The sequence below is a fragment of the Palaemon carinicauda genome, chromosome 34 (assembly GCF_036898095.1).
Source record: "Palaemon carinicauda isolate YSFRI2023 chromosome 34, ASM3689809v2, whole genome shotgun sequence".
In the NCBI taxonomy this organism is placed as follows: domain Eukaryota; kingdom Metazoa; phylum Arthropoda; class Malacostraca; order Decapoda; family Palaemonidae; genus Palaemon; species Palaemon carinicauda.
In genome coordinates, this window is record NC_090758.1 from 70926769 (window position 1) to 70944268 (window position 17500).

Genomic DNA, 17500 nt, shown 5'->3' on the forward strand with positions numbered 1-17500 from the left:
CGGGAAAACAATCCCCGCTGACTTTCATACAGTCATTGCATCATCTTCTTAATTTATGTAAGTGTTGAAATCAATGTTATGTTATTGAGATTACTTTGAGGGCTATATTTGCAAAAAGAAAATGTCCATGCTTCTTTTCGTAGGAGCACACTAATAAAAAAATTATATTTCGGAGAAATTAATAAATTAACTCTTTCATATAAGTTACAGCAGACAATGCGGAATAATCAAACTTTTCATTTTCCCATTCTGTGTTCTGTTCAGGACTAATATAATATTAACACAAGTTTCTGCGGATATTTTGAAAAGTTAAAGAATATACATACATCATAGGCCTACATAGACCTAGCCTAACTTATATCATGCATCCGCTACTGTTTACTGGTACTTCTTATCTTAAAGAGATAAGCAAAATTTAGTGCAGTTGTAAAAAAGTTATGTTAAGGTAAGACTTTATTCACAGGGTTTGCTTCATGCAGTGCAAGCATGACAACATCCGCTGTCCATAGTACTGCAGACTCCTGCTCTCAACACTCCCGAGGCACCAAGCTCACCAGTCAAAGCCGGAATATGGTTATGAGTGTCTTCAAGTTCATCGCTCAGGGAGGATGGTATGAGACGATGACCGATGTTTTAACAAACACCGCAGTTGCAACAGGCGTCTCAATGCGAACGGTTCAACACCTCAAACAATTGAATATGATATTATGTGATGGTATATTTCGCTCACCTAAGCCCAAAAAGAGAACATCTACAGTTGTGGATCAGGTTGACAATTTTGACAGGGAATGTATAAAGACAGAGATCCTTTCTTTTTATGAGAGAGGAGAACTACCCACGATATCCTCCTTGTTAGAAAGAATAAAAGAGTCTCCTGTAAATTTCAGAGGTTCAAGGAGTTCTCTATATAAATTAGTTAGAATTATGGGATTTAGGTTTAGAAAAGTTATAAGTGGGAGAAAATTCTTAATGGAGAGAAGTGACATTGTTGATGCCAGGAATAAATATCTTAAGAGAAATAAAAAGAAACAGAGAAAGTCTAAACCCTAGACCAGAAGTATATCTAGACGAGACTTGGGTAAACCAAAATCTTAGCATAGAACGGTGTTGGACAAATGAAGACGGAACAGTAGGACCTAAGCTAAAATCTGGGAAAGGAGCAAGGTTTATAATGATACATGCTGGGGGTAGTCATGGTTTTATAGATGGAGCCTTTCTTATGTTCAAGTCAAAAAATGGAGCAAAGGGGGATTATCATGACTCCATGGATTGTAAAACATTTAAATTTTGGTTTGAAAATCAGCTTCTTCCTAACATAAATAATCAGTCCCTAATCATTATGGATAATGCTCCATATCACTCTAAAATATTGAACAAAGTTCCAACAATTAGCAACAAAAAGTGCCAAATACTTCAGTGGTTAGAGTCAAATAAGATTGATCATGATCCTGCTATTACAAAACTAGAACTGCTCAAGATATGCAAGCTTCATAAGGAAAGAGAAATATATGAAATAGATCAAATAGCTGCTAATCACGGCCACAGAGTACTAAGATTGCCACCCTATCACTGCATGTTCATTCCAATAGAACTAATTTGGGCCCAAGTAAAAACAGAAATTAGAAAAAGGGAATTCTCATAGTAGCCAGTCTTTGAAAAATGTTGAAAAAATTACGCAAGAAGCAATTAATCATGTAACCCCACACCACTGGCAAAATTCTATGAGGCATGTGAGGAAAATTGAAACTGACTATCGAGCCAAGGATGCGGCTCTTGACCATTTGCTTGATCAATTCATAATTAATATAGAGTCTGATGAAAGCATGAGTGAAGATGAAATGTGTGTATAGATGAAAATAGTTCCATTTGATTATGTGAGATTATATAAATAACATTCTTCAATTCATTATTGTTATTTTTATTTAACCACCATTAGATAAATATTAGAACAATTTAATGTTGTTTTATGTTTTGTATATATTAGTATTATTGTGTGTATTTTGACTTTCAACATTGTAAACAAATTCATTTTGATTTAGATAAAGTGGACATAATTAGGTAGTATTTTTTCTTAATAATGGTATCTATATTTCTGTTTATGATTTTGACTTCATATGCATATTGTAAAATATGTTTTGTACCTTACGTCAGTATGTAAATAATAATAACAACATAAATTAAATGCTGTGTAGCAAGTAGGCCTATAGCCTATTTTGTAAACCTGTTCAGTAGCTCACATTATACCAAATGAAATTGAGCAAATTATTTTTTTTTTTTCTATTCCCGCCTCTACACTATTTTAATGAGACTAGCACGAGCTTCCCTTCAGCAAACATTTTCCACAGATAATAAGAAATAAGGAATCGTAGTGCGGATATCCCTCATATGAAAGAAGGGATATCGGAGAAAATAGATAGATATTAGGTGAGGAACAGGAATGTGGGAAAATACTGAGCAAAATATTACGAAGAGAGAAATTGAAATACTATTTAAACTGAAAGGAATAGACCGAACCATATTACGAAAAAAAAAAAAAAAAAATTGCATCTATGAAAGTCAGCGGGGATTGTCTTCCCGCCAAGCTGGCAGGCTGTTCTTTTACCTCCCCGCAAGTTTTCACAAATATCGGGTTTTATTAATTCCATGTTTTTGGTATATTCTGGTATTCAAAGAAAGTTTATAATAACATGTTTAACTTATGCTGAGTGCAATTTATCCCAATTTGTGTTAAAATATGTGAAAAATTACAAAATTACAAATCGTGCATCCGAAAGTAAGCTGCTGTCGTTGACTTCGGCGCATTATTATATTAAATTTAGATTTACCATGGCGATACTTTATAATATATTCATTCTTTCACATTGTTTATTGACAAAACATATATCTGATGGAGAAATATAGGTTCGTAAATAAGTTGCTATTCACATTACTTGGTAATTATTTGAGAACAATGAAGGTGTTCGGACAAAAATACTTCCGACCAATCAGGTATCAGGAACTTTTCCGAGCTAAAAGGGCACCCCTGTGAGTCAAGTGCAAATATGCACGGCTAAATAAAATAGACTATAGTCAATATCTATATCTCTCTCAACCTATGTTGGTAAGGTGACCTTTCTCCCAAGTATTCACAGATTCAGCCTGCTAAAATCATCTTTTAGCATTATGTAGCCCTAGAACCCCAATTGCTAGATCCGAGTACCGCTCCTAACTAGCCTATTTCCTTGCTTGCAGATGCAGCTCTGATGGCCTACCCAGTGGTCGTCTTCATCCACGGAGAGTCGTTTGAGTGGGGATCTTCAAGTCTCTACGATGGATCAGTTCTGGCAGCTCTGGGCAAGGTCATTGTGGTCACTCTCAACTATCGTCTCGGCATTCTGGGTAAACAAGATTCCTCTATAGTCTTTCTCAGTTTGAAGGCATATTCTTTGTAAGTAAGGTTGTATAGTCATGGAAAGTAAAGTAGCTTATTCTTAGTGAATAACGTCGTATATTATTGGTAAGTAAAGTTATTGTGTTGGTAAGCAAAGTTGTAATTTTTAATAAGGAAAGTAATTGTTTTTTGGTAATTAAAATTAAAATTTTTGGTAAGTAAGGTATTCTTGTATTCTTGTAAGTAAGGTTGAATGTTCTTAGTAAGTAATGTTGTTGCCTTGGTAATTGAAATTATAGTTTTCGTAATTGAGGTTGTACATACTTGATAAGTAAGGTTGTTGGATATTTTCTGGTAAGTGAATTTTTATATTCTTAGTAAGTTAGGTTATCTTATATTCTTGGCAAGTAAGGTTGTATATTCTTTAGGGAGTATATCTGAGCCAGTTAGGTTGTATATTCTTGTTAGTCAAAAAAGAGAGAGAAAAAAAAACTTTTAATCCTGTCGACTCTAAAAGAATCCCTGGCAGCAAGATGAAGACTGGGATACGGTAAAGTCCCTTTCGATAAACTTCTTCTTCTTGTTTCCTGGAAAGAGAGACAAAGGCAGAAAATCAACCATTGGAAAACACAGGAATAATTCAGTCTCGGAATCCATTGCAAAAGGCAGACGTAGAAGTAAAAATGCTTTCCACACCAAAAGAATGGTTTTGCCTTTTGCTTTCGAGATACAAAAGTTTTTTTTATCTGGCTTCAAGGCTGCAAATGAATGCTGCAGTTCAGAATATTTTCTTTAAATGGAGATTAAAATTATAGCAAGTTACCAGAAATTGTTATATTACTTTTATGTCGATATGTATGAACATGAAAATATACATTATTTTTTTTTACCTGTTGAATGGTATATCACTTAGCTTGAGGTTGTTATACCATAGGGTTGCTCCTGGTCTTCCATCAAATACCACCAACTAGCAACTGTTGTGAAGAATATAATTAACAGGTTTGTAACATTAATAGCGAAAGAAACAAGATATCACACACGCACAAACACACACACTTATGTATGTATATATATATATATATATATATATATATATATATATATATATATATATATATATATATATATATATATATATATATATATATATATATATATATATATCTCTAAATATATATATTTATATAAATACATATATTTGTATATATATATATATATATATATATATATATATATATATATATATATATATGTATATATATATATATATATATATATATATATATATATATATATATATATATATATATATATACATATATATATATATATATATATAAATATATATATGTATATATATATATATATATATATATATATATATATATATATATATTTTATATATATATATATATATATATATATATATATATATTTATATATTTATATATATAATATATATTTATTTATCTATATATATATATATATATATATATATATATATATATACATATATATATATATATATATATATATATATATATATATATATATATATATATCAATTATATATATACACACACACATATATATATATACATATATATATATATATATATATATATATATATATATATATATATATATACATATACATATATATATATATATATATATATATAAACATTCATATATATATATATATATATATATATATATATATAAATATATATATATATATATATATATATATATATACGTATATATATATATATATATATATATATATATATATATATATATATATATATATATATATATATATATATTATATATATATACATATATATATATATATATATATATATATATATATATATATATATATATATATATATATATATATATTTATGGAAGCCATAAATTATACTCCTCCTACTATCTGAATTCACTCTATCTCGGGATCAGAGATCCAAAGGGGAATCCATTCAAAGATAATAGCTTCTGGTCGTGCTTGAGAGTCGAACTTAGGCTCAAGAAACTGAGGTTCTATCACCCTAGCAGCTCCTCTCGATGAAACCTCAGTTTCTTAGGACGGGTTCAATTCACAGGCTGATGAGAGGCTATTATCTTAAAGTTGATCCCGTAGTAAAGAGAATCCAGATATAATGAAGAGTATAATAAATGGCTTATATGAATATGAATATGAACAACTTGTCTAAATGTGCAAAATTATAATACACATATACAGTATATACATCAATATCTGAACTTTTCAACTTAATCTACCCCAGGGTTTTACAACGCGAACGCTGACCCAGTGGGTCGCCCAACTGTAGCCAACTACGGCATGATGGACCAGCTGGCTGCCTTGCACTGGGTTCAAGAGAACATCGTCCACTTCGGGGGTGACCCAGGTCAGGTCACAGTCATGGGTCACGGCACGGGAGCCGCCTGCTTCAACTACCTTATCATATCGCCCACTGCTACAGGTCAGTCAGTAAGTAAACCTTGTTCTCTGTGACAAAGCGAAAGATTTTAAGATATTCCTTAGCTGATGTTACTTGGGGTTGGAGGGATAACGTGATGTTGATGGTAGTTTTGTGATATTTCTAAGTGATGCATTTGATGTCATGATTACGTCTAATGCTGATAATATTGCTACTGCAGTTATTATAATCTAGCATTTTAATATTACTAGCACCACAACTAATAATAATAATAATAATAATAATAATAATAATAATAATAATAATAATAATAATAATAAGGTGAAAAGTTTTACTATTGTAATTATTATTATCATTTAATGATAATAATAATAATAATAATAATAATAATAATAATAATAATAATAAAAATAATAATAATAATAATAATAATAATAATAATAAGGTGAAAAGGTTTACTATTGTAATTATTATTATCATTTAATAATAATAATAATAATAATAATAATAATAATAATAATAATAATAATTATTATTATTATTATTATTATTATTATTATTATTATTATTATTATTATTACTCTAGTTATTATTATTATTATTATTATTATTATTATTATTATTATTATTATTATTATTATTATTATTATTATTATTACTAAACGTAGCATCTTCACTCTTAAAAGAGATAATCAGGTCAAACAAAATCCTCCATCTATTCCACAAATGTAAATTCCTGAAAGGAAACTTAATTCAAAATCCCATAATGGAAACGAGAGTTAAATAATGCAAATAACAGAATTACTATATCGTGGAGCATCTCAAGTTTCGTCAAGGGAGTTCTTCATTGGATTTCAACTATCATTTCTGGTTTAGGTTTTCGAGTCCTGAACTAGTAAGGAAAATTGTATGTTTTGGAATAATGTTTCTGTTTAATTTAGTTTATGGGTATTTTGATTTTTTTTTTAATATTATTGGAAATTGTATATATAAATATATATATATATATATATATATATATATATATATATATAAATATATATATATATATATATATATATATATATATATATATATATATATATATATACATGTATGTATATATATATATATATATATATATATAAATAGATAGATAGATATATATACATATATATATATATATATATATATATATATATATATATATATATATATATATATATATATATGTGTGTGTGTGTGTGTGAGTGTGTGTATGTGTGTGTGTTTGTGTGTTCGCGTGTGTGTGTGTGTATGTGTGTGTGTGGCTGTTTGTGTATATGTACCTTCATACATGATTTCTTGTGATTCTTAATTAAAAAGTCAGATTAAATCAACTTATATATATATATATATATATATATATATATATATATATATATATATATATATATATATATATATATATATATATATATATCCATTCCCATTTTATTATCAAGAAGAAAAACTAATCCAATTTTCTATATTCGTCTTTTTATTTGTTATTGGATAATCCTTTTCCAATATTGTTTATTTCTCATGTTTATAGATGTTCTATATTTGGAGTCTTGTTCATGAACAAAGGCCAAAACTACATTTATTTAGATGTTCGTATTTTTTCTGTTGGTTCACAAAAAGTAATATTGTTTTTACCTTACGAAACGAGTTGGAACATTATTGAGAGAAATGACGGATGAAGATGTTATAGTTTATGATATTTATGATCACTGACGTTACAGAATCCTTAAAAATATTTGTTCAAACACACACACTCACTCGCATGTATATATAAGATATACAGAGGCAGACACCTACAAACATACACAGACACACACACACACACACACACACACATATATATATATATATATATATATATATATATATATACCACATATGTACCAAAAGTACCAGAACCTTTACATTAACAGCCCTTCTAAACACGTACGACCATAGAATCATTCCTACCACAATATCCTTAGCCCAATCCTTTTCTCCTGGTCTTTAGGAGCAGGTCTGTTCAAGCGAACAATCCTGATGTCAGGATCTGCACTCAGTCCCTGGGCTTCAGTCCGGGACCCATCTGGACACGCCTTCGATGTAGCCACCCAGCTGGACTACCCTGTTCCAAACGACATCTTTCGCCACTATGAAAATCTTCTCCAGTGTCTGAGGAAGAGGCCTCTGCAAGACATATTGCAGGTAAGATTAGGTCGTTCTAGATGTAATGGGAATGAGTATTAACGTAACCCAACAAAAATTCAATTGTGTTTTCATTTTTATCTTACAAGTTGATATTTTCTTTCTTAAAAATAACTATAACACCATTTATTATGAAAAAGATTTAATCACTATATTTGCACTATTATTCAACTTTAGACTATACAATTGTAGCGTATACTATTTCCACTCATATAATATTCTAGATATATTTTCTTTATTAATATATTGTCTATTCTATTAACAAGGAATATTGTACTTAGTAAATATTGCTGTTTTCAGTGATTATTCTGCCCCTTGCAATAGGCCTCCACCGAGTACACACAAAGCCAATTAGGCTAGATGGAATGTAAATAGCTAGAAACAATAATAAAATATAACTGTTTTCTGTTTTTACTGAAAAAAAATATTACGTAACACTAATTTCAGTAATTGTTAAGGGATTTGCTTAATCATATTCAATTAATTGAACTAAATTTACCGTTTCTTTATTCATATTTTTGTTGAGTATTATAATCCTGATGAGTTAAAAGAAATATAAGGGATTAATGATACAATTAATGTATCTGGTAATGATTCTAAGATACTTACCAGTAATTAAGGAATCTGAAAAATTGTATATTTATTATTTTTAGTAACAATATCTTTGGTAATTTGAGTTTATATTTAACCTAACAAGTTACAGTGTGACTTTTATGATGGCAGGGAAATCGTTTTAATTTCTTTTCATTAAAGTACTTTAATAATTTTTAGCAAAAATTATCTTGACAATAATTTTTTATCAAAAGTCCATCTTTATACCTAAATGTATGTTTTGTAAAACTAAAATATTATTGTTAATTTGAATTTATATTAAAACTATCAATATATGACTTGACTGTTACCTTGTAAATGCTTTTAACTCAAGATGATTTCTGCTCAGTATAATAATACTTCAATCAATATTATGAAAGACAAATATTGAGTTGACCTTAGTATTTCTGTCTAAATAATAATTATGATTTAGGAAAAATATAACTTTTATAAAAGGAAACTACATTAACTTGTTGTTCTTAAAGGTTCAGCTAAAGACGTCCAAGTTTCAAGTGGTTGTTGGCCCCAGCATTGATGGTGTCACTATCAAACCTGAATGGAAAAATCATCAGAGCAAAATGGGTAAGTTTAACTTCTAAATTTACTTTGATGGATTTTATATGTTTGTAAACTCATACGCAAAAACATTTTATTCATTATAAAAGCTATTTATATATATATATAAATATATATATATATATATATATATATATATATATATATATATATATATATATATATATATATATATATATATATATATATATATATATATAACTCTATACACACAGGCATATATATATATATATATATATATATATATATATATATATATATATATATATATATATATATATATATATATATATATATATATATACACCGCCCTTTGTGAGTGGGGATGCCTTAACATGGTAAAATGGTTAGTGTATCGCCATGATCACAAAGCTGGACTAGAGTTACCCATAAAAGTTATATTTAAATGAGCAATCAGACTTAAATCTCCCACCATCACCAATCCGTAGTTGGCAAGTGTGGTGATGAAAACTAGCCAAACCACAGTCATGAAGAAGGACATGGATGTGGCCAATGTCCTGCAGAGTTCTAGACACAGCTACTTTTGATGTTGTTGTTGTTGTTGTTGTTGTTGTTGTTTTTATATACACAGATATATACAGTTACGAACTGAAATCCTTGCAGAATGAATATATACGTTTAAACAGAATGAAATTCCCAATTTCTAAACTATAATGTAAAAGTTAACTTGCGCCCAAGTACTTATTCGTATATCCTAAATATCTCCATTTGTCTATACCAAGTAATATTCTTATCCCTTTTACCATAAAAAGAAAATGAGAAAAATATTACTCTTCCTCTTGACTTTAAAGGCAAGGAAGGTCGAACTCCAGTTGACCTCCTTCTAGGAATGACAGCTGCCAACCTCCTTGACATCCTGAGTCAGCAAGAAGTCCAGGAAGGATTCGACGCTGACTATAGGGAGGATCTGCTAAGATCCTTCGTCGTCAATAACTATCGCTATCATCTGCAGGTGGGCATTATTATTATTATTATTATTATTATTATTATTATTATTATTATTATTATTATTATTATTATTATTATTATTATTATTATTATTATAAAGTATACCTCAAATGGAGTCTTTTCATCTCCGCACAGGAAATAATGTTAGCCATCACAGCCGAGTACACTGATTGGTCGAGATCCCTCCATCAACCAATCAGCATCAGGGACTCAACCGGCCAAGGCCTTCACGATGCGAATATTGTCTCGCCGATGGCAGATCTTGCCAAGCAGCTCTACACGAATTCAAGATCATCTTATCTCTACGTGTTGGGGGAAGAAGTTGCAGATGTACGTCAACAGATTAGATTTATATATATAATTAAAAATAGGGTATATTCTATAAATGAGAGAATCTTTAGTAATCTACAGGATTTTTTTAATATCATCCATAGATTAGAGATGTATGTATCCAAATCATACAATTTAAAGTTATGAAAAGATAAAAATATAAATACCGATAAAAGAATCATGATATAGATAGAATTTTATACACCCTTTTTCATTTAAATTATTATTATTCAATTCAGTAATTACTACAATAAAACTTTAAATTTAATGTGATTATCTTTCCCAAAGTCTGGAAAGGAGAGTCTTCTCCTGAAGGAGCTGGCGTACGTCTTTGGTGGTCCTCTGGGTGCTCTTGGACCTTTGGCCTCAAGTTATAACTTCACTAAGATGGACGTCACATTCAGCAAATCCTTCATATCAATGTGGAGTAATTTCATCAAATTAGGGTGGGGAGATTCAGTTGATTTTGATATTAATTCATATTTTATTGTTAAGTTCATTAAACTGTAGTTCACGTAATTATAATGTACAATGTTATAAATATCTGTAATTTTAAATGGAAAGTAAAACATTTAATGCTTAATAACATATTCATTAACTTAATAAGAATAGGTAGAATATTTCACTTCATTGCTTCCTAATAATTATATTACGTTTTTTCAGTTCTTAGAATTAAATCTAAACACTGATTTACTGACATAATAGTTTTTAAAAAGTAACTATAAGTTATTCAGTGTCTCTGCAATAAGAACACACACAAATTTATAAATTCATATATATGTGGCCGCGGTGGCATAACAACAATTAGAATAGTGCCAACGTATCCCTGCGTGTCGTAAGAGGCGACTAAAAGGGATGGGACAAGTGGGCTCGGAACCCCCTCTCCTGTTTTATATACTCCTGTGAGACATCAAAGAGGTGGAGCTGGAGTTTTGGGGTGTCTGAATGTGCGTGGATGTAGAACGATAGAGAGTAAGAGATGCAAAATTGGAAGTATTTTTAGGAAGAGAAGGATGGATATATTAGCTTTGTGTGAGACAAAGATAAAAGGGAAGGGTGAAGTGATGTTTGGTGAAGTGACTGGTAGAGTGTCTTGGATTGAAAAGGGAAGAGCAAGAGAGGGTGTGGCTTTATTAATGAGTGATTGGAAGGCAGGTGAAGTAATGGAATGGAAGGAGATATCATCTAGGTTAATGTGGGTAAGGGTTAGGTTGGTAGGGAATGTTTGGCTTTTGTTAGTGCATATGAGCCAGGTTATGAGAAAAGTGAAGAAGAACGGAAAGAGTTGTGGAAGGAATTAACTAGGTATGTAGAAGGACTGAGTATAAGGAATTATGCAGTTATCATGGGTGAATTAAATGCTAGAGTGGGCGCTGGATAGGTAGAAGGTGTCATTGGGAAGTATGGCATTCTAGGTGAAAATGAGAGTGGTGAGAGACTGGTAGATATGTGAGTTGATCAAGAGATGGTGATAAGTTCTATCTATTTCAAAAAGATAGATAAAAATAAGTATACATGGGTAAGAGTGGCAAATGGAAGAGTGGTAGATAGGGCTTTAATGGATTATGTGTTGATAACTAAAAGAATGTTTGGAAGATTGAAAGACGTGCACATATTTAGGGGTATGGCTAATGGTATGTCCGATCATTTTTTGGTGGAAGGAAAATTAATTGTATCAAAAGAGTAGGGGAATAGAGTGGGGGATGTTAAAGTAAGCTAGTGAGGGCTGACGAGTTAATAAAACCGGAGGTAAAAAGTGAATATCAAGAAAGGTTGAAAATGACATAAGACAGAGTGAAAGTGAGAGAAACTGGTACTTTAGAGAAGGAGTGGAAGTTAGTGAAAGAAGATTTTGTTGGGATTGCATGTGATGTGTGTGTCAAGAAGTTTGTTGGAGGCAGCATGAGAAAGGGTAGTGAATAGTGGAATGAAGGAGTGAAGATAAAAGTGGAAGAGAAGAGGGCATTTGAAGAATGGCTGCAGAGTAATAGTATAGAGAAGTATGAAAAATATAAAGAGAAAAATGTGAAAATAAAGCGCAAGGTAACTAAGGTAAAGAGGGTGGCTGACCTGGGGTAGGGTCAGGGACTAGGTAGTTCATATGAGGAGAATAAGAAGTAGTTTTGGAAAGAAGCGAAGAGAGTAAGGAAGGCTGGTTCGAGAATTGAAGAGATAGTGAAAGATAGAAATGGAAGGTTGTTAAAAGGAGAGGAGGCAAGGAAAAGCTGGGTGGAATATTTTGAAAGTCTACTTAATGAAGAATAATAGGGAGGCAGATATAATTGCTGTTGTAGGTGTGGAGGCACCACTGATGGGAGATGAGAATAAGAGAGATTACAGGAGAGGAAGTGAGGAGAGCACTAGATGAAACTAAAGCAGGAAAAGCACCTGGTATGGATCGTTTGAAAACTAAGATGTTAAAAGAGAATTGAAGAGATAGTGAAAGATGGAAATGGAAGGGTTGTTAAAAGGAGAGGAGGCAAGGAAAAGTTGGGTGGAATATTTTGAAAGTTTACTTATTTTGAGAATAATAGGGAGGCAGATATAATTGCTGTTGCAGGTGTTGAGGTGCCACTGATGGGAGATGAGAATAAGAAAGATTACAGGAGAGGAAGTGAGGAGAGCACTAGATTAAACAAAAGTAAGAAAAACACCTGGTATGGATGGTGTGAAAACTAAGATGTTAAAAGAGGGGGGTGTGACTGTACTTGAATGGTTGGTGAGATTGTTTAACATGTGTTTTATGTTATCAAAGGTACCAGTAGATTGGGTTTGTGCATGTATTGTACCACTATATAAGGGTAAGGGAGATGTGCATGAGTGTTGTAATTCGAGGGGGTATTAGTTTGTTGAGTGTGGTTGGAAAAGTGTATGGTAGAGTACTGATTAATAGGATTAAGGATAAAATAGAGAATGCATTCTTAGAAGTTCACGGTGGTTTTAGAAGAGGTAGGAGATTTATGAATCAGATTTATACAGTTAGGCAGATATGCAAGAAATATTTTGCAAAAGGTAAGGGGGTGTAGGTTGCATTTATGTATCTGGAGAAAGCGTATGATAGTGTTGATAATGAAGCGATGTGGAATGTGATGAGGTTATATGGAATCAGTGGAAGGTTGTTGCAAGCAGTGAAAAGTTTCTACAAAGGTAGTAAAGCATGTGTTAGGATAGGAAATGAAGTGAGAGATTGGTTTCCGGTGAGAGTGGGGCTGAGACAGAGATGTGTGATGTCACCGTGGTTGTTTAACTTGTATGTTGATGGGGTGGTGAGAGAGGGGAATTCTCGAGTGCTTGGACGAGGATTAAAAGTGATAGACGAGAATAATCATGAATGGGAAGTAAATCAATTGTTGTTTGCGGATGATACTGTACTGGTTGCAGACGCGGAAAAAAAGCTTGGCCGATTAGTGACAGAATTTGGAAGGGTGTGTGAGAGAAGGAAGTTGAGAGTTGATGTAGGTAAGAGTATGGCTATGAAATGTACGAGAAGGGAAGGTGGTGCGAGGTTGAATGTCATATTGAATGGAGAGTTACTTGAGGACGTGGTTCAGTTTAAGTCCTTGGGGTCTGTTGTTGCAGCAAATGGTGGAGTGGAAGCAGAAGTACGTCTGAGAGTGAATGAAGGATGCAAAGTGTTGGGGACAGTGAAGGGAGTGGTAAAGAATAGAGGGCTGGGAATGAATGTAAACAGAGTTCTGTATGAGATAGTGATTGTACCAACTGTGATGTATGGATTGGAGTTGTGGGGGAATGAAAGTGTTGGGGAGAGACAAATTGAATGTGTTTGAGATGAGGTGTCTGAGGAGTATGGCTGGTGTATCTCGAGTAGTTAGGGTTAGGAACAAAGTAGTGAGGTGAGAACGGGTGTAAGAAATGAATTATCAGTTAGAGTGGATATGAAAGTGTTGAGGTGGTTCGGCCATGTTGAGAGAATGGAAAATGGCTGTGTGCTGAAGAAGGTGATGAAAGCAAGAGTTGATGGGAGAAGTACAAGAGGAAGGCCAAGGTTTGAGAGGATGGATGGACCGAATAAAGCTCTGGGTGATAGGAAGATAGATGTGAGAGAGGCAAGAGAGCAGGTTAGATATAGGAATGAATGGCGAGCGATTGTGACGCACCTCCGGTAGGCCCTGCTGCTTCCTCCGGTCGCCTTAGATGACTACGGAGGTAGCAGCAGTAGGGGATTCAGCGTTATCTATAGTGTGTAATGGGGGAGGGTGGGCTACGACACCCTAGCAGTACTAACCAAACTCGGTTTAGTCCCTTGTCAGGCTGGGAGGAGCGTAGAGACGAAAGGTCCCCTTTTCCTTATTTGTTTGATGTCGGCTACCACGCAAAATTGGGGGAAGTGCCTTGGTATATATATATATATATATATATATATATATATATATATATATATATATATATATATATATATATATATATATATAAATAGATAAATATATATATATATATATATATATATATATATATATATATATATATATATATATATATATATATATATATATAAATAAATATATATATATGCATATATATATATATATATATATATATATATATATATATAAATAAATATATATATATGCATATATATATATATATATATATACATATATATATATATATATATATATATATATATATATATATATATATATATATATAAATATATATATATATATATATATATATATATATATATATATATATATATATATATATATATATATTTATATAAATATATATATATATATATATATATATATATATATATATATATATATATATATATATATATATATATATATATATATATATATAAATAATACTGTACAGTTTATATCATTGATACCATAAACAATCAATTATACTTATGGTATTAATTAAAAAACTCTATGTTCATATTACAGATATCCAAAGGACACAGTCTCCACAGCTAAAATGTCCGAGAGTGCAAACGACATAACTTCTGAAGAGCAGATATGGCCCAAATATGATCCAGTCTATCAGAGATACTTTCAAATAGGTGAGGTTCCTATTTTTGTTGGGCTGTATTCAATCACAAATATAAGGATACAATGATTTTCAATATGTTCTAGACATATAAACCTGAGGTCAGGCAAGTACATTTATTCATATTTTTTAAAATAAATCATTTCTTCATGATAACTTATATATTAATGAATAATCATTTTCTTCTGTATATATGAAATCCGATGTTCTAGTTTTTAACATTCCTCTCTCTCTCTCTCTCTCTCTCTCTCTCTCTCTCTCTCTCTCTCTCTCTCTCTCTCTCCCTCCCTCTCTCTCTCTCTCTCATATATATACATTATATATATATATATATATATATATATATATATATATATATATATATATATATATATATATATATATATATATATATATATATATATATATATATTTATATATATATATATATATATATATATATATATATATATATATATATATATATATATATATATGTATATATATATTATATTTTTTCAATAACCCTACTCCTATGAAAATCATTTTACTAAACTAGTAAAATATAACTTTTTCAATGTACTTCACAAAACTATAGAACCTTAATGAAATACTAATGTTTAATTGGTGATGATTTCAATGAACTAAATGATAGTACATCTAAAATTCTATGATATAATTCTAACAAAAAATATATATTTTATATCTCTCCTTCCCATAAACTTTCCTTAGTTAAATATAAGTATTTGGCTTTTATATGAATAACTTATGAAGCTGTAACATACAACTCGTATTCGGTGATAAATTGATGTAAATATTTACTCATAACAACTATGAGTCAAAGCCATATATCTTATTTTCAAGGAATATATCTCCTATAGATATTGTATCCTCCCTTTCACCTAATTTCTTTTAGTTATTGAAATATCTCTGTTCATTCCAGGAACACAGAACTCTGTACATGACCACTACCGTGCTGGAAAAGTAGCCTTGTGGTCATGGCTACTACCTGGTCTGGAACGAGTGGGTTCTCGGTATGGCCCAGATAAAAATTTCCACAGATTACCAGCTGATCTTCAGTCTGGTTTATACACTCAATCAATAGGTCAGTATAACATTACTGAAGGCTTTCTATCTAACCCAATCACTCCAGCCTTCACTGGCCCAACAAATACACCCTATAACGTGACAATTATAGCTAAGGCTAACAAAAATCAGGTCAGTGAATCAGCTAATTTGGATATGCTGAGTCAAATGGGGAAGAATTTCCCCTACACGACTGCAATCAGTGTGACAGTGGCCATTGCCTGCTCTTTGCTAATCCTAAATATCTTGGTTCTTACTACCGTTTATTATCGACATAAGGCCAACCGCCGGAGTCTCCCCAGAGGCTCGCAGGACGCGATTAGCGAGAGCGGTAATGACGTCCAGCTGCACTCATCTGGGGACAACTGTAAGACAATATATGCCCCAGCGCATTATGGAACCCTGAGGCCTTCTATCACAATGCGTAGCAACCTGGCCACAGCCTTTGAAGAGGAGTCCCAGCATGACTGTACGCCAGACTACATAAGCAGCCTACAAACCATAGACGATATAACTGGTGTAACATCCAATAGGATCTCTCCAGATACGCATGGCACCATTACGAATACACAAAGGATACGCGAACCAAAAGAAAATTTATTAAGTTACAACTCTCAAGCAACCTGTAGCTTCTTACACATCTCCGAATGATGGTCAACTTGTCTCTACATATTCACCATCGGATGGTCAACTCGTCCCTATGTATTCAACAAAAGTGAATCAACTCGTCCAAAACTATTCAGCCAACGCAGGGCAAACAGTTACAAGTTATTCTCCGAACGATGGACAACTAATTCCAAATTATTTGTCGAGCAGTGCTTCTACGATGCCTCTTAGGGAGTAGTTAATGTCTATATTAACATAATATACTAAAAAAAAGTTCCAATACTTTAAAAACAATTGTTAGATATACTCCAGATTCTAG

The 17500-nt window shown here is 31.4% G+C and overlaps 1 protein-coding gene across 1 annotated transcript in view; it reads left to right on the plus strand.

Moving 5' to 3' along the window:
• The first annotated feature begins 5723 nt into the window (after nucleotides 1-5723).
• The window catches only part of LOC137626652 (neuroligin-4, X-linked-like), a 12736-nt gene continuing 959 nt past the window's right edge, over nucleotides 5724-17500 (plus strand). The window contains 9 exon segments of the mRNA XM_068357670.1: nucleotides 5724-5862; nucleotides 7832-8025; nucleotides 9102-9198; nucleotides 10005-10165; nucleotides 10297-10491; nucleotides 10780-10937; nucleotides 15408-15523; nucleotides 16433-17177; nucleotides 17179-17500. The exon segment at nucleotides 17179-17500 is cut by the window's right edge and continues 959 nt beyond it. Coding sequence (XP_068213771.1) covers nucleotides 5724-5862; nucleotides 7832-8025; nucleotides 9102-9198; nucleotides 10005-10165; nucleotides 10297-10491; nucleotides 10780-10937; nucleotides 15408-15523; nucleotides 16433-17177; nucleotides 17179-17419 — 2046 coding nt within the window. The 3' untranslated portion in view covers nucleotides 17420-17500.